Source organism: Solanum lycopersicum, chromosome 12 (genome assembly GCF_036512215.1).
Source record: "Solanum lycopersicum chromosome 12, SLM_r2.1".
Classification (NCBI taxonomy): Eukaryota; Viridiplantae; Streptophyta; class Magnoliopsida; order Solanales; family Solanaceae; genus Solanum; species Solanum lycopersicum.
In genome coordinates, this window is record NC_090811.1 from 2,242,567 (window position 1) to 2,267,054 (window position 24,488).

The following is a 24,488-nucleotide window of genomic DNA, read 5'->3' on the forward strand; positions in this document are numbered from 1 at the left end:
ATAGTTTATAGTGTACTTATGAAACATAATTACAATTTGCATATTTACGAGTCATAACTATAATTTTGTATCACTTTATATTTTTCACCAAGGGAGTTCAAAATCTGAAGAAGTAAGTAATCACGCAAACTAGTATATAAGGATTCAACATCTACTATATATATATAAAAATAATTTTAACCATTTATAAATAGCGTAATTTTTTCCAAAAGGGTTCAAAAGAATCCCTAGCCCTAAATTGGCTCTGCTCCTGACTATCAACTTAGTATCATCGCATACTGTATCAACTAAAAATAATGCGAAAAAGCTCTATCAACACTACATTAGTACTATTAGCTACGTCTTATAATCGTTTAAAACTATATCTACATCTCGTAAATACATAAACATTTCTCACGCCGCGTAATTTTCCTCTATCTAATCCAAAAACTAAAGGCCCAATTAACATGGGCTTAAATGACCCATTTATTCCCGGGTCGGGTCACCCAAATTTCTCATACGGTCTTACCTTAGTTACCCTATTCACCACCACACTGAATCAACGCTATTTTCTTCTTCCTCTTTTGCTAACAGAGATCTCTTAACTAACGATTCCATATTGAGAGAAACATCAAAATTATACATTTTGCGATCTGAAAAAAGCAAAATAAATTAGAAAAATTTCTGATTTATCACTTTTTCATCATTCAATTTGGCTTCTTCGTTGTTGAATTTCTGCAGATTTAAGAAAAAATTGAATTCTATGTATTATTGCATTTTATGATTGATATATAGGTAAATATCAACTGTTTCAGTTATTCCATCAATGGCTTCGTGGCTCAGAGCTGCTGAAGGTATGATTTTTTATTTTTTTTTGATTTTTTTGATTTTTTTGTTATGGAAGTGATATTTGTTTAGGCGGATCCAGAATTTTGAAATCGGTGAATGCATTGTTTAATGTATATAGATATGTTAATTTTATTGATGAATTGTTATATATATGTATATGTGTGTTCTTAGCAGTAGGTGTATGTGAAATCAGTGTTTATGGTGTGTGTGTATATATATATTTAAGATGATTTTGTAAAACTGTGATTACCTGGCATAGACTAGTGAGTGTATTTTAATTGGAAATTTAGTTTGCGTTTTCGTGTGTAGTATATTAGAAATAGTCTCTCTAACTTGTCCCAAGGTAGGGTGTGCATTCTATACTGACCAGACACTACTTGTAGGATTACAGTGGGTACGTTGTTGTTGTTGCTTGTAGTGTTGGTTTAAGGTGTTAAATTTTCATTTTTGACAATATAGACAGATAATTTTTTTTTTTGTTGGGTGTACTGATGGGATACTTACTTGCCTTGCCACTTTCCACTAGCAACATGTAGTAGGTAAGTTTGACCATCAAGGCTAACGCTAGGACATATGAGTAGAAATCACTAATGTTGTCTGTGTTGGGATTTGAACCTAAGACTTCCTGGTTTTCAAGTCACTTCATTGACCACTAGGGAGGCACACCTTTAGTGAATGCAACATCTGCTTCAGTCTTCAGACTCAGTAGCTGAGCTGGGATGCATGAAGTTTGAGTTTATATAGTAATTGGTGTTGAAAATGAATTAAGAGATGTGGAATAGAAAGCTTTGGCTATTTTAATTTGGGAAAAGGTTTAAATTTGCCCATATACAACCGGAAGTGCTCAATTTGTCCTCCATGTCACTTTCATACCCTTGTTGTTAACCCATTGTCTCATGTTCCCCGTTAGCTTTAATGGAGATGGAAATGAAGCTAAATGTCCAAATTATTTGAGAAAAAAGATCTAGTTTTACCCTGCAACTTTCGACTACTGTTTAATATTATCCATAGGTTGGAGCTTGCTGAGAGATCGAGGGAAAAATTGATACCTTTTCCTGATTGGCGGGGCAATGTTAAACGGAAAGTCTGACTTGGGACAAAGTTGATCAGTTTCGTATAATAAAGAGGCAAAATTTGACCCTTCCCCTTCTAATGTTGATAAATTATTAGTTGTTCACAAGTTTTCCTTTTTCTTTTAGTTTGATGTTTGTAGATTTTACTGCATTGCTAGTTTGTTGATGTGCATGCTACTTGTAATTGTAAATGGAACTCGATGCTGTACAAAAATCCTGTTTCCACTCACTACCAAAGATTGTTTTAAGTACATCCTGCTATTATGGATACTCAAAGTATTCCTACTTCCCATTGTACCAATCTGATAAGAAAAATGAGAAATTATATATTAACAACCAGCTTGCGCTAATAGAAATGTACCCTAATTGACTTTTAATCTTCTTCGGGGTTATCGATTTCTAACTCATCAACATGGTAAATTTTTCCAGTTCTTGTGTGATTTCCTAACAAGGTGAAATGTACATTGCTGTATCAGATTTGTTTGAAGTTGTAGATAAGAGGGCAAAGAGTGTAGTCGGCGAGAATTCTGATGAACAGCCCAATGTTCGGGGTCCAGGTATATCTTTTATAGTGTTGCTTCCTTTATTATAAAATTTTCAACCTCAAAATGCACCTTCTGGTTTCTGCTTTTGAACTGGTTTAAAGACAGTTTGGATTGACTTATTTTATGTGCTTTTAAGCATTTTCTAGTGTTTGGATAAAATAATATGGTTCTTTTAAGCACTTGTTTTTAAGCCAAAACATAAGTTAGGATTTCTCACTTATGGCTTACAAGCTATGCTATAAGCCAATCCAAACAGGCCCTTTAGAAAATTCCTGTTTAAGATTTAAGAGTTATTGTAGTTAGCATCAGAAACGACTCTCTTCTCACGGACCTTTAGCAACAGTCAGAGAAGGCAACAAGCTAGCCAAGGGATATCTCAATCAAGATGAATTGTCTAGGGTTATTTTATTTTTGGTGTAAAGAGAACATTTTAGTCCAAGCAGAAGATATCTGGGATGTTTTAGATTATTTGTAAGAAATAGAGGTGATAGACGGCAATATGACTAGACTGTAATACCTTTTGAAGGGGACTACATATTTTGGATGTAGTCTACCTGTGAATATATAGATTACTGTTACTATCCTCAAAATAAATAATAATAATAGTAATGCTACGCTAACTGAAACCAGTAGGATACTGCAAGATGCACATTTTGGATTCTATTTGTGATCATGCTGATTGGAAAAGAAATGTGTTTAGTTAAGCGTCCTCTAACTTTCCATTTTATTACATTATTATTTTTGAAGTAACCTCTGCGGATGGTGAATTCATAATCTTTTTGTTTTTTTCTTTGGCTTAGTTCCGAATGAAAAAGGATCTCAACCAAAAAGGTCAAGGATTAAAAAGAAGGTAGTGTGTTCATTCTCAGTACACTGCTATTTTATCTTCCGACAGTTTTCACAGAATATTTACAATCAAATTCTTTGCAGCCTCAAAAACGACTCTCTTCTAATGAACCTTCAGAACCAGTCAATTTTGAAAGGGAACAAACTAGCCAAGGGATGTCACAGTCAGATATTGCCTCTGATAAAGATAAAGCTATCGTACTTACTGAAGACAGTAGGACAAATCCAGGTAGTCCTAGCAGTAAAACTAGCACCGAAGATAAGCCAAAAGTTTCTGAAGATGGTGTGTCATTGGATGCTCCTATATCAGAAACAGCATCTAACAATGAGTTAAATCATCATGCTGATCACGTGGAAGCAGCAGAACCTGTTGATGTAAGAGCCGTGAGTTCAGAATCTACTGGTGAGCATACAAGTGGAAACACCCCAGATATTTCTGGAGAGACTCTTCTCTTGCCTACTGCAGAAGTGGTTGATAGTGTGCAGGACAAGTCTCCCGTAGGTTCCAGTCAAAACACAGTTCTTCTTGATTCAGGATCTCCTGTGAACTTTCAGCAGGAAAGATCTAAATCCTTAACTGCAGATGAACCTGGTAAAATTGATAGGCAGATGAAGGATGCTAAAACCAATGCTGAACCTGATTTAGACCAGAAGCAGCTTCCAGAACATAGAACTGTTAATCCAGGCGAGAAGCAGCTTCCGGAACGTAAAACTGTTAAGTCATCCATGAAAGAACAAGAGCAACTTGAAGAGGTATAGTCTGTTTTCTAAGCTAACTTCTTCCTGTATTTCTAGGTCTTTTGATAAGTTCTTTTGACTACATTTATTTTTTCAGGCTCAGGGATTGCTTAAGAATGCAACTTCTACCGGTCAGTCCAAAGAAGCACGGTTAGCCCGTGTAAGAGTTCATTATTTCATTAACCTCTGAGTTAGAATTATAGGGTGCTTTTATTTGTAAGAGTTCATTATTTCATTAACCTCTGAGTTAGAATTATTGGGTGCTTTTATTTGTGCATATTTTTTTGAAATGATGCAAAAAGGGAATTCAACAAACATATTCATTTAAGTTTTTAAAGAAGTTTCCCCAAAAAGTATTTCCAAAAAAAACTTTTTTCTCAAAGAAGCCGTTTCAGAGTGTGTTTCAAAGAAATAGCTGCTATTAACTTATACAAATTGAAAATTAATCTGGCAACTAGCTTTTGAATTTACATTTGTTTTGTTTTTTCTCACCAACTACTTGTAAGATAGCTGCTATTTTGTTTTGCGGGAAGTTATATTCACAAATTATGGTGCTTTAACTCAAATGTGCAGGTTTGTGCTGGACTTTCATCACGTCTTCAGGAGTATAAATCTGAAAATGCTCAGCTAGAGGAGCTTCTTGTAGCTGAGGTGAATATGGGCATTTGATTGAAGAGTTCCCGAGTTTCTAAAATAACCGCATTCAAGTCTTGATTATATGCCATTTATTCTGATGTGACAGAGGGAATTGAGTAAATCTTGCGAGGCTCGGATAAAGCAGCTTCAGAAAGATTTATCTGCAGCCAAAAAAGAGGTGTCGAGGGCAGACTCCAGTATGGCTGAGGCTCTTGCTGCAAAGAATGCTGAAATTGAGGCTCTTGTTAGTTCTATGGATGCACTTAAGAAGCAAGCTGCACTCTCCGAAGGAAACTTGGCATCATTGCAGGTTCATTTCAAACTACCTATTATAGTCTTGTACTGCCACACTTGTTAAGTGACCTCTCGTTTTATCTGTTTTTATTTCTGGGATCATCTGCATCAGTTTGATTTGTTGTTATGACTTTACTTTGGAATTCTGGTACTTGGAATTGTGTCTATTGGTGCTTTCCTTTGCCAATACAAGTGAAACTTCTATATTTAAAAAAGACTTCCTGTGAGGACTTGAGCTATCAGCTCTTTTACCACTGTGTACCGGGAAATCAATTATTTTAAATGGAAAGGAAGGCTGAGTTTTGTCTGTCTTTTTTCAGGCTAATATGGAGTCTTTAATGAGAAACAGGGAATTAACAGAGACAAGGATGATGCAAGTATGTGGATCTCTATTCACAACAACTTTTGGATATTACTTACTCTGTTTTGCTGCTCCTGAACACCTTTATTACTATAGTTTTTCTTACCAGTGAGAAAATTTTATGTGCTCAGGCTTTAAGGGAGGAGCTGGGTGCTGCAGAGCGAAGATCAGAAGAAGAGCGTGCTGCTCATAATTCTACCAAAAAGGTTTATAACTGAAAACTTACTTGCTGAGCATTCTAAAAAAGTAGTAGCTAAATATTTGTACTCAAGATTCTGAAAAGTGATTTAAAGTCTTGAGTGACTACAAGTTCATATCCTGAAATCTGTGACAACTTTATCACATTGTCTGTGGATCATTTTGGTCAAAATAGCAGAGAACTTCTCATTCTTCCCTAATATAGGTTTTCTGCTTTAATCTGCATAGATGTGTTTCCAATGCCCCTCCCTTGCTCACTCTCTGATTTTAAAATTGCATCGCAGTGCCCCCCTTCCCAGAGTATTAGTATTATTCTTTTTCCCTTATGTTTAGGTTTCCATCACTATGTATTGTTTCTTTAGCCTCGACCTCTTATTACCTTGTTGTAGTTTCTACTTGTTTTTATTGCCTCTTTTTAACTGTTGTTTACCGAGGTCTATATGAAAAAAACCCTCTACCTTCTCAAAGGTAGGGGTAAGGTTGGCGTACACTTTTTTCTTTTTGAAACTGGTAATGGTGTATTCCTCAGCATTAACGATATGCAGGAGACCTTCAAAAGGGGAACAAAACAAAAAAAAAAAAAAAGAGGAAGGGAGAAACTACTTACAGGGAGCCTAACAGATCTACAAGCCCTAATTCCTATATATTTATTTGTTTACACCAGAAGAACAAAGATACAATGCAATTCCATATAACTCTATGAATGGAATTGGACTTATCTTCAAAACGTCTGCTATTTCTCTCTCTTCACACTTTCCACCAGATGCAATGTGGAATGATTTTCCACCATCTCTTCTGGCTCTTGCTTCCTCCTCTTCTAATCCGGCAGCTGAGTAGATCTGCAGTGTGCTCAGACATGGTCCAATTTGTGTCTGTGAGAGTAAGAAAAAAGTTCCAAGTAAACTGTAGGCAGATGTTCCAATTTGCATCCTAGTATATCTGCCAAACTCTGTATGTTTAGCACCAGATCCCACACACTGGGTTTGTTGTTGTTGATAAAGGATAATGGAGATGTGCTGTTTGCAATTTAGTAATTCGTTTCGTCTGTAATAATAGGCTTTTATGGAAAGGGAGGTAGAACTGGAGCACCGAGCTTTAGAGGCATCCACAGCCTTGGCTAGGGCACAGGTATTCTCCATCTTCAAGTATAATCTTTTATGCTGTTACATCATGAATTGTAATAAAGTACACATTTATGATCCTTTGGTTTTTTCATGCTATTGCTTTTGTAACAGTGAGCTATTTCCTTCCACATATAATGACAAGCCAGAATGGTATTAGCCTGAATAGAATAAAGATGTGAACTTTCATTGAAAAGTTCTAGTGTTCTTGTAATGCATTGCTTGGGTTATGATGCAGTATCCTGTTCTTTGATTATTTGTATTTTCTAGGGTGTGAATTTATGGTAGTGATGAGTTGATAATAAGAGGTTGACTTTGACCTGACTCTAGAGCTAGAATTGTGGCATGAATATTGTCTACATCGTAATTGATGGTAATAATTTATTGTAGCCATTTCTAAGTTACCCATCGTTACGACATTGTCGTCAAATATGAAAAGAAGAGGGATTACTTTTACTTTCATTTTTTTCCCAACAGCTTGACTTTGGTCCATATTACCACTTCAGTCATCGTGCTTAAGTGGGCTAGGTTCTAGTACTTGTCATTAGGTCATAAGCAGGAATCTCAAAGAACTGAAGCTATTAGCTTCTCTTTAAATTATACCGGTGTACCTAGCAATTGGTTTATTGTTTGTACTGACTACTTGTACATCATAAGTTCCTTTCATTTGGCTGCACATAATCTCATTACTATTGCACGCGTGATTGTTATTATTCAATGAAGTAAAGATGTCTTAAAATTTTGTTATGGTTATTGGCACTAGAGAACAGCTGATGAAAGGACTGCCAAGGCAACAGAGTTTGAGCAGAAGGTGGCACTGCTTGAGGTAAATAATATTTTTTTGGATGTCATCCTTTAGGTGACTCTTACCTTATCAAAAAAGAAAATCCTTTATGTGGCTCTTTGGCTTAATTGGAAATGATGATACCTAAAAGAATAATGAAAGGATTTCTTCAGCACTTCTCAACTTATCCAAGGGTGTCTGAATCTTGCAGGTTGAATGTGCAACTCTAAATCAAGAACTGCAAGACATGGAAGCTCGTACTCGTCGTGGACAAAAGAAGTCCTCAGAAGAGGCAAATCAAGTGCTTCAGGTTCTATATCTGTCATTAACCTGAATGCATTTTGAAGTAACATGAGAGAACCACAGATACAAGTAGACGTAAAATCGTTGGTGGCTGCAAGACACTTGAGTTAGAAAAAGATATACAAAGAGATAAATTCTCATCTTACTAAGTGAATTATTATACTCCTGATATTGAAGTTACAAGTCATGCTAAATTAGGTGTTTTCATGCCTACTTTACATATTACGCCTGGTGAACTGTCCTGGAATCTTGTGAATATGAAATTTACGATTCTTAACTTAGACAAGGGACCTTGTGTTTGACATTATCAGCCATGCTTGCTGCAGTTAAAAAGTTTACACTTGAGTTAGAAAAAGATTACAAAGAGAAAAATTCTCATCTTACTAAGTAAATTGTTATGCTCTGATATTGAAGTTGTAACTCATGCAAAATTGATATTGAAGTTGTAACTCATGCAAAACTATGTGCTTTCATGCCCCTATTGTACATTATCAGTCACGTGCGCAGCAGTCAAAAAGTTTACACATGCAACTGGATCCTTGATATACATAGGTGCTTCCATCAATTCTCATAATCCTTTGTTCAGTTGCAACCTGAGACTGTTTGAAACTGTATCATCACAGTAAGCTCGATAAAACAGACACCCTGCAGATGTCTGTTTTAACTTCATTTTCTGAACATGCAGGTGCAGGCATGGCAAGAAGAAGTGGAGCGTGCACGCCAAGGTCAGAGGGAAGCTGAAAGCAAGCTTGCTTCTTTGGAGGCAAGTTTATAGCTCTATAGTTTGGCTCAATAACTAACTAGTGTGCTATTATTGTACTTGTTCGTTTTTTATCGTAACTATAATTATCTTTTGCTCTAAGTATCAGCCTTAATGATGATCATTAATGGGTAATTTTTTGATTGACTGTAGGCTGAAATGCAAAAGTTAAGAGTTGAAACAGCTGCCATGAAAAGGGATGCTGAACATTACTCTCGCCCGGTAAACTCTTGCTTTTGCCCTTATGGGGGTGTTAAGGTGTTTCTTTGATGATTTGAATACCCATGCATGTTGCCTGAATTTATTATGAGGTGTTCAGAGTGTTAGATTCCACATAAGTTAAGTGTATAGGTTGTAGTCTCCTTACATAGTTTTGGAGAATTCCTGCCACTTGCTCCAACTTTAGAGTTGAGTTATGCCGTAGGTTCATTATCTTAACATGGTATCAGGGCCACAACTATCCCTAAAAATAAGTTGTGTTATGTTTGGTCATTCATGTTATGTTACTACACGCTCCAAATATCTAGTTCATGTGTGTTACGGGTGTTATTGTCCCACATTGGGCAAGTGTATTAGTAGTGGTATTCTTCTGTGGCCCTTGAAAGTCTTCATAACATGAGATAAATTTTGGCTTGTAGTTAGACCCGAGCCCATTTTCTTGATATTCCATGTTATATCTAAAGTTTAAGCTGTTAAAGAGGATATATTTGATTATGTCTTAGCACTCTCCTCATTTGCTGTCATGATCCATTTTTTTACTCTTGATTTAAGCACGTGATTTATTTTGATAATGGGTAATAAGATTGAACCTGGGACCTCTATCTATTCTGATATCATATGAAGAAACTAGACTTTGGGCCTCCAAAAGGTAGCTCATGTAACAAGGATTGACCAAGACCATATAAGTAGATTATAGACGTTCTTACATACCTCTAAGGCTGGATATCTCTGAGGGAGTAAAATGTGGGTGGTCCAACATTGGTTAGCCCAATTAGAGATGGGTGTGGCTTTGGTACATTGTTAAGGAAATGGACCTTAGCCCTAAACTCATTCTCGAAAAGCTGGCTCAAGTGATGAGAATTGCCCAAAGATCATATAAGGATTACGGAGTTTACAACTCGTACAATGAAATTAATGGTATTCTATCAGAAGATCATAGATTTGCTCAGCCATTTTAAGTGTCTATCCTAAATGAATTTCCTGTGAGCTCTATCTTTCAGGCATGAATAGTTCTTTTTTTCCCTCGACAATTTGAGCATTGTATGTTGCACAATTGTTCATGTCCTTTGGTAGCTCAAAAGGGGCATCACAGTAGTGTATTTCAATACATGGTATTCCTTGCCTACCCAAAAGAGGGTGAGAAGCTCAGATCTGAAAGACTCACCTTGATCTACAGAAATAACAAAGGAAAGAGATTCGCCAAACCAATGTTGTGATAGAATTTGAATTCTTATCAAGAGGCCTTAGTGGATACTTACTCCACTGTAATTTTGATGGACTTCTACTCCTATTCCCTCTTACTTCGATCCCAAATTGAAACAGGAATCTGCTGATGGGGGAAAACATCTTCTTGTGTTTGCAAATGTTTTTCTGCTTTAGATTAAATGAGGGATGGATCCTCTATCGATGAATATATATGTACTAATTTGGTTATGGGCGAAATTTCTACTTTTTATTGCAATTTATAGCATTTTTCAGTCGCATAGTCTACATTAACTTTTGGTGCTTGATAAATTTTGAGACCTCGTCATTTCAACTTAGTTGTAGATTGAGGTAGGTTTGGGGTAGTGTAAATGTGGTACATGATTTATACTTGGAGCCCGTTAGGATTGGCTGAAAAAATTGCTTTTAAAAAGTAACTTCTTAAAGTCAAAACCAAAATGTCTTTTAACTTCAAAAATAAAAGTAGGGAGAGTCCTACTTTTGGTTTTTAACTTATTAAGTCATTCTAAACTTATTTTAAGTTATTTTCAACTTTGTCTAACACTCCAAAAGCTAAAAATGACTTAAAAGTAGGTTGACCAACTTTTAAGCCTATCAAAACAGGAGTCTTAAAATACAGAAATGTAAGAAGAGATATTGTCACATTTGCAAGATATTTATCACTAGGCCATTCACACTCTATCTTTTTCTATTACAAACTTTGAATCAGCAACATGATGTTACTTTAAGAGAGTGCTTTCCTTGAGCAAAGGCAGCATAGAATCTACGATTTTTTTGGTGCCCATCCCTGCTTTTTAGTCTTATATATGTCAATGATTGAGCAATAATCTAAAAATATTGTCATACCTTTTATATTCTTTTTTCCATATACGGCAAGTCTCCAAGGCGGTGCTTTTAGGTATTAACACATGAATTGCTTCTTATTTCTCTTCTTTTGTGCTTTGTATGACTTTGAACCATTTGCATATCCTCATTTATCAATCTTTAAATACATATTGATTGGAATCTATTGCTTCTGATAAAAGGAACATGTGGAACTTGAAAAGCGGTATCGTGAATTAACTGATCTATTGGTAAGTAAAATTACACTAATTCATGTATGCTCTATATGGTTCCCATTATTTACTGTTGGTAACTTAATAAGCTATATTTCTTGCCTGCAAGTTCAGTATTACAAGCAAACACAGCTTGAAGCCATGGCCAGTGAAAAAGCTGCGGCTGCGTTTCAGTTGGAGAAAGAAGCAAAGCGTCTTCAGGAAGTACAGGTTTGTGCTTCGGTTTATAAGTATTTTGGCATTGCATTACATTCTACTCCTTGAATTTACATTTGCAGTCTGATAAAGTGGGTTAAGTTACTTAAGAATTTCTCTTACTACAGTTAGAAGCTGAACGAAACAGATCTTCTCGTCGAGCATCATCCTCGTGGGAGGAAGACACTGACATCAAAGCACTTGAGTATGTTACTATTAAGAATTTACTTTATGCTTTTGGGAGACACTTGTGAATCTTTGCCTTTATGATTAGACCTTGAGTCCCGTTATACTTTGGCCAGTCCATTAGGAAAATGTGAAATTGACCATTAAAATTATTTCTTGAACTTCGTTTTCCAACTCAGCCTTTCCTTTTTTAAACTTTGACCATGAATTCAGACATAGAAGCTTTAAGTTTTTGAAATAAAATTTATATATTTGAAACTACGTTAAAAAATACTATAGATCACAATAATTAACAACTTAAAATATTTGAAAGGCATATAAAGAAATTTCTATCAAAGAAAAACTTGGTGAACTCTCGAAATTCTAGTCGTGCCACACAAATTTGGGATGGAGGGAATCACTTATAAGCCTTTTATAGTTGTAACACGTGATCCGAATTCGTTAGGCTGTTCAGTGAGGCTTCAAAGATTTATTTATTGGAAAATAAAGGAAGTCTCCCAGTTTTCAAGTTCCTCTGAGCATGACGTGCTTTTCTGAAACAATTTAACATTACAGGCCTCTCCCTTTACATCACCGACACATGACTAGGGCGACGATACAGGTAAGCTCTTTTTTATTTTTCCACATCCTCACACTAGGGTGTACAAAGAAGCATGAAAAAAAAAGAATACAAGTTTTGTACTTAACGGGAAAAAGAGCCATATCTTTGTACTATTTTTGCATATGACTTAAACTTTACTGTGCAGTTACAGAAGGCCGCGAAGCTTCTGGATTCCGGGGCTGTCAGGGCAACACGATTTCTCTGGCGATGTCCAACTGCTCGAGTTATCTTGCTTTTTTATCTGGTTAGAACAGATCATTTACTCTGGAAAAACCTTAGTGTCTGTTGAATTTTTGAAGTGAATTGATGTAAAATTGTACCTTCTATTTAATGAGGTATATGGTACTGTTGACAGGTGTTTGTCCATTTGTTCTTGATGTATCTCTTGCATCGCCTTCAGGTATGATTATTTGAACTTCCGCCCAAGTTTGGTAATTGAGTGTCTAGCTAATGAGGCTCCATGATGCATAATTTCTGGGGATGATTTTTTGGTTCTTTTTGATAAAGGATTTCTGTGGATGATATTATGTTAATTGATGAAACTTAGCTGATGAAAGGTGTTAAAAAAGAATAAGATGGGCCTTATGATTACATGGAAGGAAGTTTTATAGATTTAGAATCCCTCAAAATCCATATAGACATAGCAAATAATAGAACTCAATAATAGTAAAAGAGTTCATATAAGTGATCCCTACTAGTTGGAAATTAGGCTTAGTTGGATTTACAATCACGTCTGGTATTTTCTAGGAGTTTTTTGAGTTTGTCCGGATTTCTCTTACCTTTTACTTGGTCGTAACACTGATAGAGTCTGCACCTTTGTTTTCCATTTGTAACATATGTATAAAAGGTATACATCAATAAAGCTTTTCCTGTCCCGTGCATTTTAGACTGTGTTTTCAAATTGTACATAAAATACTTTTGTTTGTGGGATGATGTTCTGTATCTCATATAGCCACAAGTGCATGTAATTTCGCATGTCCATTTTATGTTTTACGGATTCTTAGAATTCATGTAGTCGATAGATCTGATTTATATATAAATATCTCAGCAGAGAGGCACCTGCTCTAGCATTTCTTCAAGTATTATTTTCAATGATAACGTAAAGACGTTGAAACAAATAATGATCTAATGTGACATTGCAGGAACAAGCTGATACTTTTGAATCCAAAGAAGTTGCAATATCAATGGGGCTCGTCAACCAAACCTTACCATGAGCCTTCCTGCTAGAGGACCGACCATTCAGGTTCTCTCTTTGCTGATGAGTTGCTCGATAAACCAATCTCATTTAAGCACCCGTAGTATTGCAGAATCACTAAACGTTTGAAGAAGAATATTTCATTTGGTTTGCTTTCAGCGCAACTTGGAAGATAGCGTGATTTATACTGTAACTGCAGTCTGATGAGTCCAAAAAAAAGAAATTGAACTTCAACAAAGTATGTTACTGACGAATCAGAATTGTGTGTACATGAACACTTGGGAAGGAAATGATTTCAGTAATTGCAATGAATGTATATACTATATACTAAAGTAATTTTGTGGAACGGTATATTCTTTGATTACTATGACTACAATTTTTTTCATTCCCAAAAGTTTTTACCTTTTTGATTATCAGAAAAGGTGTGCTTGTGGTATATAAAGGATTCTCATTAGATGAATTCTACTGCAAAGTCCACAATAATCTCTTCAGAACTTATACATTTTTAATTAGAGGTTTCGGATTCGAGTCCTGAATATGCCTCTTTGGTAAAAAGTGTTTTAGTGGAACTTTATTGCAAGAAGTTAGTCGGATTTTAAAGTAGATATTCGTTTCTCTATGTAGAAAGTCCCGGTGTGAACTCCCCTATTGATATGACTTTGGTGGATTTTCGAGAAGAGAGGAGTCGTGGTGGTCCCCCCGAACCGCCTGAATCCCACGAGTGAATCGAAAGTTGGATCTACATTGAATTTCACCTGAATCGTTCCATCTATCCTCCCAAGGAGGAGTATGGTTTCAAACCCTGGTTCGAACTGGAATACGCCATGCTAATGTGCCTTGGATGATCCATATCTCAGGGCAGGCGCCAATGAACACATTGAACTATCCATGTGGTTGAGAGCTCTCACTGCCCAGGCACAACGACGCAATTATCAGGGGTGCGCTCTATCACTGAGCTAATAGCTCGTCATGTGAACCTCCCACTGGGACCGCTATGCCAAAAGCGAGAGAAACCCCATCCCTCTCTTTCCTTTTTTTACCCCAAGTTCCAAAGCAAGAAAAGAGGAACTCAGCAAGACTTCTTTTCATGAAGAGACTGGGAAGTATTCAAACCTTACGCCTTACCGCGTGAGATAAAGAGATTGCGATGATTTCCTATAGAGGATCCAAGAAAAAAAACATATTCAATCGGAGGACGAATTTTTACATGGTCCAAGGGAAATTAAATACACAAAACTTTCGGAAAAAAAAGAATATTCAATCAGACGATGAATTCTTACGTGGTCCAAAAGTAAATCAAGAAAAAGCATTACACCACTAATACAAAACAAAACAAAATATTTACAACATTTTTCACCATCATAAAATTTACACCACTTTTTCTTCTACCTTTTATCTAATTGCTAAATATTCAATTTTAGCTTTTCTAAGGCTATCCACAACATTACTAATGCTCATTCTGTCTTCAGGACAATCTTTTAGACATTCCAATCCCAAACAAAAGATAGATGACACAAACTGTTGTATTACTTCAGAGAACTGATGAACATCTCTAATCAAATCAGAATCCACAACTTCCATTAAAGATTTTCTACGTAAGCTTTCGCCCACGAAACATTTCAAGTTCATTGTCTCCCCGAACATATCATCAGTTGGTTTTTTTCCTGTAAACATTTCCAACAATATAATGCCATAACTGTAGATATCTCCTCTTGTTGAAACTATCCCATGAGTTCCATACTCTGCAATGACATTACAATTTTAAGCAAATAGAGTTAATATTACACTCCCTCTGTTTCATTTTGTTTGTTTGGTTTTTACTTCACAGAGTTTGATTAAGAAAGTAAAGAAGACCTTATAATATATCAAAATATCTTGGGAAAAATGCAAAAGTACCCCATAGACTATGACAGAAATCCCAAAGATACACCTTAACTAAACTAAGGTTCTATCGCCCCTCTTAACTATTTTTTTTGTAATTTGTGCACCTTTTTGGCTTACGTAGCATCCAAATATCTCCCACGCGCCTCAATTGCATGGAGTCACGGAGTGTGCCACGTAAGACAAAAAGGTGTACAAAATTACAAAGATCGGGGATAATAGGACCTTAGTTTAGTTAAGGTGTGTCTCTGGGATTTCTGTCATAGTCTAAGAGATACTTGTGCATTTTCCCATCTTTTAATCTTGTGGATATTGGTAAACAAACGTGTAGATTTTCTGTCAAATAATCGTCATAGACATGATAAGGATTTGGTAATATGGGAAGATGTGATCAATGAAATGGAGTTGTTGCTCCTGAAAGATTCAAGCAATGTAGCTTATGAACGATTTTCGATAGTTTACTTAGTCTGTTTCAAAAAAACCAAAAGAAAAAAAAGGGCTTGCTACAAAAGAGAAGGATTTGGATTTAGTTTCACCTGGTGCCATATATCCAATGGTGGCTAGTGTCTTGGTTTGAGCCATATGCATGTCTTGCTCAAAAATTTTTGCGATCCCGAAATCACAGAGATGTGCAGTCATATCTTCATCTAACAGGATATTGTTAGGCTTCAAGTCACAGTGTACAATAGGAGTTGTTAGTCCACAATGCAGATATTCTAAAGCTGAAGCAATATCTATTGCTATGTTCAATCTCTGAAGCATACTTAAACAACAATGTTGAGAATATAGCCACTTTTCAAGATTACCATTTGGCATGTAATCTAATACAAGAGCTTTGAAGTCTGGTGTACTACAACAACTGAGGATCTTTGTAAGGTTCCGGTGACGTATGTTGCTCAATATCTTACATTCAGCATAGAAACTCTTGGTTGATTCTTCTGTCAGTGTGTTAAAAACTTTTACAGCTACATCTGTTCCATCGTTGAGTTCCCCTCGATAAACTGAACCGTAACTTCCCTTTCCTAGTAGATTGGATTCAGAAAAAGAATGCGTAGCTCTTACAAGTTCAAGATATGAAACATTTCTCAAGTATGCAATAGGTGAAAGAATTGCAGCAAGCTGTGATTCCTCCATCTTCATCTTTACGTGTTGGTTCCGTTTTCTTATCAATATAAGTACAACAGTCACTATGAGAATTGTTGACAAGAGAGGAGGAACAACATATTTAATCAAAGACGAAACAGTTTTTGACTTGGAATGTTTTGTCCGGCAGGGCAGAATATGTAGCCGAGCTACTCCACATAGCTCATGATTTTGCCTAAAAGATTCAGCACTGAAATTTGAAAAACATCCACCTGATGGAATTTCTCCTTCCAATTCATTCACAGAGACATTGAAGTATCGGAGATACCTCAATGCCTCGAGAGACTTTGGAATCATTCCGGACAAATTGTTGGACGACAAATCTAATGTCTCTAAGCTTATCAAGTTACTCAAAGATTCAGGAATAGGACCTTGCAATCTGTTATGTGCCAAAGAAAGGTAAACTATCGATTGTGCACTGCCTATTTGGCTGGGGATATCTCCTGAAAATTGATTCCACGATAAGTCCACGTCTGTTGCAACCTTCAGATTAGAGATCTCTGATGGTAAATAGCCTTTGAAAGAGTTTGTGGATAAGTTCAAAGCTACAAGGCCATTCAGGTTCCAAAAGTTCAATGGAATGGTAGATGTCAAATTGTTTGAATCCAAGAAAACTCTCTGTAGTGATTTGAGTTCACCAAAACATGCTGGTATGGCTCCACGGATCATGTTGTGACTTATGTAGATATCCCCCAGCTTACTCAACTGGCAAATATCAGTTGGGAGATGCCCTTCCAGTCTATTGTATTCCAGATATATACGTTCGAGATTTCTCAACTTTCCAATTGTATTCGGGATAACTCCAGTCAACTCATTGCTATCCAAGTACATACCGGTCAAGCTTGTCAAGTTTCCAACTCCGACAGGTATAGTCCCCTTGATTTTGCTACCAAATGCTGAGAAAATTTGAAGGCTAGCAGAGAGATTCCCTAGTGAACTTGGAAGGACACCATTTAACTGATTTAAAGACACGTCTACGGTTTCCAAATGTCTACAATTTGTTAAATAGGACAAGAATTTTAGTTCTCCTTTGGAAGTTCCCTCTGTAAGGTTATTCTCTGCTAGAAATAGCCTCTTCAAAAGTCTTAAATTGCCAAGGTTGGGTATCGAGCCAGTGAACGAGTTGAGGGACATGTATATAGTAGCAAGCTGTGAAGCATTTGAGATAGAGCTTGGGATTGATCCTGTAAGTTCATTCTCACCTAAATAAAGCTCTTGCAGATTTGGGAACTGAAGGCCTAAGCCTGAGGGAAGAGTTCCTGTGAGCCTGTTCCTGTTTAAGTCTAGAATCTGCAACGTCGATATGTTGAATACTTCAGATGCAATGACACCTGACAAGTGATTTCCGTGGACGTTAAGTTTCTTCAGATTTATGCTACCTATCTCAGCTGGTAATCTCCCTGACAAAGTATCAAATGAATTAGGAATGTAATGTACACTATAACTGATACGCGTGCATCAACACAAGCTACATGGTGTCGTTAAAGTATGAGCTACAAAAATCTGATGTCATAAAGTTAGTACTTTGATGTTTATAAATAGAAACTACAATCTGGCGTTGTGTACCTGTAAAGTTGTTTTCTGCTAAATTTAGAATCTGAAGGAAAGTAAAGTTCCGAATATCTTTAGAAATGCTGCCTGTAAGCATATTGTCTGCTAATTGTATGACTTCAAAGCGTTTGCATCTGAACGTGTTTTCTGGGATTTCACCAGTTATGTGAGGAAGATTACATTGACTGCTCACGGATGGTAGGCTCCCGGACAAACTGTTGTTTGAAAGATCGAGTTGCTTTAAGCTGGACATGTTGAATAGAGCTTGTGGAATTTGACCTGTTAGTGAACCACCTCTTAGGCTTAGCATCTCCAAATATGTAAGATTGCCTAAATATTCAGGAATTCCACCTGCGAAAAGATTGTCAAAGCTAGATAAATATAGATATATAGCAAAACACCTCGATCGACTGGTGTAGTAAGTAGGAATTTCTTGTTGATTAAAACTCACTTAACTCTTATTTAGTTGCAACACATATACAAACAACAACAGCATATGCAATGTAGTTTTACGAAGTAGGGTCTAGGAAAGGTAGAGTATACGCAGACCTTACTCCTACCTCACAGGTAGATAGGTTGTTTCCGATAATACCCTCAACTCAAGAAGAAAACAGTCCAAAGCAGCAGACAGCAGTAGTCCAGAAAAAGAAGTAACGGAAGTACAAAAAACATCAGATAGATAGTAACAGAACAGTACTACAACAAAATACTATTACGATAGTTGAAGTACAAGAAACAACAGATAGTCATTAAGGAGTAATACTACGACTACTAGTATGGACTGACATCAAGACAATGCACTCCTACCTACTAACGTTCTACTCTAATCCATCTACTCAACAACCTCTTATCTATGGTCATATCCTCGATGAGTTGAAGTTGTTATACATATATGTTGGGAAAATGAACTTGTAAGAAACAGAAAACTGATGGTTTTAACTGAAATCTCCGTCATTAAGGAATATAAACCCCGACCCTATTTTCAGAAAGGGGGTTCAGAATATGAAGAAGTAAACACATGAAGAAGCCAAAGGGTCCAACATTACTATATATAATTTGGCCCTTCCTGGCTCTGCCCCTATCTTTTAAAACACAACTATTCGGAGAAACATAATTCTTTGAACATGCAATTCCAACAGTCATCTTTATATAATAAGAGTGCTGACTAGTATATAACTTGAATAAATATAATATGATACCTATGAGATTGTTTATCCCCAGATATAACGTCTTGAGCTTGGTTATATATCCAATTTCATCTGGGATTTTTCCACTAAATTGATTGTAGGACAAGGATAAATCCTGAAGTTCCTTGCAAAGATGAAACGTCGATGGGATCAGTCCATGAAGCTGATTCGCGGATAAAAATATTCCTTGAAGCTCAACAAGACGATGATTACTGCAGATATCCGGTGCTAGTCCACCTGTTAGACTATTACCAGTGAGATCGATGCTTTTCAACGATGAGATGTTGAATAATTCAGATGGTATAGATCCTGTAAGCACATTATACTTAGTGTCAACTATTATCAGCATGGAAAGGTTTCCTATCTCTTGAGGTATGTTTCCATGTAACATATTGTATGACAGTACCAATCTCTTCAGCTTTGTGTTGTTGCCTAAAACCGGTGGGATAAGACCATCAAACGTGTTATCGTTCATAAAAATGCTCTCGAGCTGTGGTAAGTTACCAAACCAGCTCGGAATTTCTCCACTTAAATCATTGAATCCTACGTTTATCTCTTGTAATCGTTGTAGATTACTTAACTCATTAGGGATCAAACCACTGAAGTTGTTGTTACTGATGTCTAATGATGTTAAAAATGTCAAGTTTCCTAAATCAGGAGCAATTGTGCCTGAGAGTCTGAATCCTGAGACATTTAAAGATGTCACTCTTTGGTTTTCGTTTTCTACACTACAAAAGACGCCAATCCAGTAACAGATCGAGGATCTGTTACTGGACGGCGTCCAGTTTTTGGACAAGATATGATCATAGTCTGAAGTGATGTATGCTTTAAAAGCAATAAGTGCAGATTCATCTGTTTCTATGTTTGTAAATCCCTTGACTGAACTCAACCAAATTGTTATGAAGGTTAAAACCAAAAGGTATAACTTCTCCATATGTGGATTTTGATGTATTCTCAATTATGGAATGTCACATTTGCTTGTAAAATGATAAGAGACATTAATAGTATCCTCCTTTTGCACTCAAAGGCTTGACTTGGTCGACAATGAAATAGGTTGAGAATCATAATTCAGGTATTTCGTATTTTCCGTTTGTTCAAGCCTTTGTGGATAAAGTTACCTGGTATTTGTGATGGTGCAAGCTTGCTCGGACACTACGATTATTTAAAAAAAATAAATGAATTAAGAAATTCTTATATTCATTGGAGGATTAGCTATGCCTTTGATTGTCAAATCAGGTAGATAACCCTATTAATGTTCTATCTACCATGGATGTGTGGAAGGTAAGGATTCTTTAATTCCTACATTAAATTATGCAAGTATGGCCCATTCTCAACTTGTTTCTCATGATGCATTTAGCTTCCGTCCTATGTGGCACTTTTCGCATTTCGAGATTTAAACAAGTCTATTTTTGGCTGGAAGTATTTCATAGATCCTTTTAACATTTTGAATTATCAATCATTGTGACTTATAATACATTTACGTAGTTTACAAATATATAAATTTCATTTTAAATTTTTTTAAAGATTTCAAACGCAAATGTTCGATCAAAGTTAAATTATTTGACTCTCAAAAAACGAAAAGTGCCACATAAAATGAGACGGAGGAGTTCTAGAAAGTTATAATAGGTAATATATTTTATTTTATTAGTGATTGCTACATATTTGAAAACCAAATATAGTTAAATCAGAGTCAATTGATTTGTAACTCATAAGTTATAACTTATAAGTTCATTCAAATAAGGTCTTCAACCTTTAGTTAACTAAAATTTGTATTTTTTTGGGTCTCTTTGTATATGGAATATTTCACATTCTAAGTTGCTTGGACTCTTCACTTTCAGTATTGCACCTATGTCGACATGATGTGGGCGTGAGTTTGGGATCCGATACCGGATCAGGTCAACCAATTTTGGATAATTTGACCAAATTCGAGGAGAAATTTTGAACATATTCAATGATGTCTATAATCAAAACAAAAGTTAAGGTGAAACTGAAGAAAATAGAATAGCTTGTCTATATAAACTTTTCCGGTCATTCCTTTTTAATTTTTTGTCTACTTCCCGGATTCTTCTCTTGATCAATATTCTCCTCAAGTTTCTCGCATAATATCTCATAATTTAGATTTTATAACTGTATTTTTAGATATTTAAATTATTTTTAACCGAATTGTCGCACCTAAATCCATACATAGATTCTTATCTCTGAATCTTAAAATTTAGATTATAAAAGATTCGACCTCTAGATTTGCACTTGTATCGAACACCGGCACCTAAATCTGAGCAAACTTAGGTGATATTTAAAGTATTTTTGGAACTATATCACCTAAAAATTAAAGTAGCAATACAAATTCAACATAATATATTAATCATTAAATGGTTTAGCACTTGATAATTTATTAAATTTGTGAACATTTACAATTTGAGGGATCAAAAGTGCATGTATCAATTAGTTGAAGGCTCAAAATGCTTAATAAAATATTACAAAGGTAAAAATAAAATTTTTTAATACTTGAGGGACTAAATGTGCCAATGTCCCTCTTATAAATGACCCAAAAAAACATGTTAGTGCTCAAATTTAGGTTAAGGCATTAATGGCTTCATTGAAAAGTATGGAAAAATGAAAAGGAGGGAAAGGGAATTGATAATGATGGTTTGATTATTTTCATTATCATATTGTTATATTTAGTGGTGTTTACGGTTTGGATAAAAAACAGTTAAATTGAAACAAATGAATCAAATTGATTAAATTATTTGATTTTATTTAAATTCGATTTAATTACTTTCTATTGAAATTTGAAATGACTTAGAGTTAAAATAGTAGTAAAACATATCACGATATAATAGTAATTAATTTTTTTTATTATATTACTTTAAAGTTAGTTAGAAAAAATATGTGTCATCTTTTTTAGAAAATTAATAACTCATGCATAATATGCGTGAAATCTTCACATTAATAAATCACATATCTCTATATTTCTTTTATTTATGGTTATATATTAACTAGTTTCTGATAAGGTGCGTTGCACGTTTATCCCTTACTATTATTATAATTTTTTTATTTATTTAAAAGTGAGTTATAAGATATAAAATATTGGAATTAACAATATTAATTTTACTATTTATTTTTATTCATTAAAATAAATCAAAAAATAGAATGATGCATTTTCTATCAAACCAGAAATATGTGAAACCCTAACTGTAAAATATGTCTATGAACTCCTCATTGAAAAAATAATATATGTATCTAATGCTTTTAATGAAATAACAAAAGAGCGAGACAAATTTATCAGAAATATGAATATCAATTATATATTCTGCATACTACAACAAAAAGATCCTAAAATAACTACCAAACAAATGACTTATTTTTCTATAAAGCACCTAAACATTAAAGTTTAACAACAATACGATAAGATTGCCTTGAGAATACAATTACTTGTGATAAGTCCACGGGTCTACATATCCTGACTGAAACTACGTTATAAAAATATTCGAATAAATCTATATACTTTGAATTTCAAGAACACTTCGAATTACATCACAAGTTAATTTAAAAAGAGGCATGTTCTACAATAAGGGGGGGGGGGGGGGGGGAGCAGCATTTTAAGAAAACAACAAAAAAATTGTGTTAAAAATTTGAAACCTTCCTGTTTCAAAAAAAAAAAAAAAATTGACGAAGGGCATGGGATGCAAGGGGACTATGACATTTCTAGGAACACAAAATCAGTTCCTCACCGTTGTCGCTGTCGAGAAATCGCTGCAGGCACCACACTTTATACGATTGTCTTAGTCTTCGATTTCTTAACTAAAATGGTGTTCCTATATTTTCCATGCTTTTGAATTGTATATGAAGATCAAATGATTTACTTAAAGATGAAACATTTCTTTATTTACTTGAAGAAAGTCTTTATTCATTTGGAAAAAAGATTTATTACTTTCAATTGTCTTTTCGAGTATCCTATTCGTGGTTATTTAAATTTAAGTTTCATATTGTTGTCTTTTCAATTATCCTAATTATTGTAATTGAAATGTGAATTTATTTGTCAGATAATTAAAAATTAAAATATTATGCTTTTATTTTCATATAATGTTATATATATTCAAATAATGTTCAAGTGAATGACAAAAATCGTAATTATACTTTGAGCTAAAATAATAGAATATGATTCAAACTTTTAAATATACATAACCTTACAGTTAAACAATCATTATAGCAACAAGTTGATTTTTAATATAGTCTTCAAATATTCTAAAGAACATATGAGTTTTTGTTTTGCTTTTCTTTTTTCTTCTTATTTTTATTTCAAAATTATGATTTTTAAAAAGATATAAACTTAAGATTTTATGAGATCTTTTACTGTAGTCTTGAATGGTCACATCTTGAATTGTCACTTCTTCTTTTCCTTTTGAATTTTTGTTAATCTCATTTTTGACTTTATTTTCAAAAAATTCAAAAAGTCTTTTGTCTTATTTGAATTACCATGAAATGATTAAAGTTTATTCACTTTGACTAAAAAAAAAATTTGAATTTGAATCCTCTTATATATCTTAAAAAATAGTACTCTTATTCACTTTTAGGTAACTTTTGATTGTGTAAATTTAATTCAAGAAAAATGATTACATTTTAGTTTAATATATTACTATTATTACGTATTCTATTGACATATATTAACCGATTTATTTTTTTATCCGAATTTTATAGTATGTTTTATTTTGAAAAATTGTATAATTAGACATATATACTATAGTTATTTATATATTTAAAAGTATTACGTAGTTTATCAATAATTTAATTTTTTTAATTAAATATTGAGAAAAATAAATTTACATACATATATTATTGTTATAAGATACATAAAAATAAGGGGAAAAATGGACGAAATTGAGAGAAAAGTGATCGAGATTCGTATGTATTTAAATATATGTGAGTCACATAAAATACATGTATCTAGAGTGTATATAATGTCATTTATATATTTGAGATTCTAAATACGCGTGATAATCGAGATGCGATGAGATTTGTTATGCATATTTCAGATACATGTGAATCAACTTGTATACTATATATATCTAGCACAAATTACAAATAATTTTGACCTCATGTACTCTCAAATACATGTATTTGGAATTATCTTATCTAAACAAACCCAAAATATGATAAATACTAATATTATAAATTCAAGAATATCTAAATTATTAACTGCCTACATTAATAAAATTCAAATTTTTGAAAATGAGTTTTTTTTTCTTTATTACCAACCTTGTCCTCAATATATGTTTGAATTCAATTTAGTCTGATTTTAATATAAATAAAATTTTGAAATATGAATACACGTGAGTCAGACAATATGTGCATCTAGAGTGTATATAATGTCATTCATATATATTTGAGATAAATACATGAAAGCGTGATGATCGAAATGCGAACAAGATTTACTATGCATCTTTCAGATACATGTGAATCTACTTGTATATTATATATTTAGCACAAAGTATATCTAAGCTTGACCCACGTATCTTTAAATACATATATTTTGGACGTATAGTATCTAAACAACCCAAAAATAT

General features: G+C 34.4%; 2 protein-coding genes across 3 annotated transcripts; one reads left to right on the plus strand and one right to left on the minus strand.

Annotated features, from left to right (window-relative positions):
* Positions 1–502: 502 nt before the first annotated feature.
* LOC101257537 (golgin candidate 1) lies at positions 503–13,556 on the plus strand. Of its 2 annotated transcripts, XM_069292836.1 has the most exons (22): positions 503–833; positions 2,378–2,458; positions 3,247–3,296; positions 3,377–4,045; positions 4,128–4,190; positions 4,604–4,681; positions 4,773–4,976; positions 5,281–5,337; positions 5,453–5,527; positions 6,576–6,647; positions 7,404–7,466; positions 7,636–7,734; positions 8,413–8,490; positions 8,641–8,709; positions 10,956–11,003; positions 11,100–11,195; positions 11,309–11,385; positions 11,922–11,967; positions 12,113–12,211; positions 12,323–12,367; positions 13,110–13,210; positions 13,322–13,556. In XM_069292836.1, exons 1-21 carry the CDS (start codon positions 806–808, stop codon positions 13,179–13,181), a joined length of 2,169 nt encoding a protein of 722 aa, XP_069148937.1. In that variant the 5' UTR covers positions 503–805; the 3' UTR covers positions 13,182–13,210; positions 13,322–13,556. The 2 variants fall into 2 exon arrangements, with proteins under 2 accessions (XP_069148937.1, XP_004251630.1); XM_004251582.4 differs by having other exon boundaries at positions 13,110–13,556.
* An 843-nt stretch (positions 13,557–14,399) lies between these two features.
* Positions 14,400–19,996, minus strand: LOC101264408 (probable LRR receptor-like serine/threonine-protein kinase At3g47570). The gene is made up of 4 exons (XM_004252013.5): positions 18,937–19,996; positions 17,753–18,088; positions 15,580–17,586; positions 14,400–14,904 (listed from the first exon to the last, which is right to left on the minus strand). Exons 1-4 carry the CDS (start codon positions 19,856–19,858, stop codon positions 14,555–14,557), a joined length of 3,615 nt encoding a protein of 1,204 aa, XP_004252061.1. The 5' UTR covers positions 19,859–19,996; the 3' UTR covers positions 14,400–14,554.
* Positions 19,997–24,488: the final 4,492 nt, after the last annotated feature.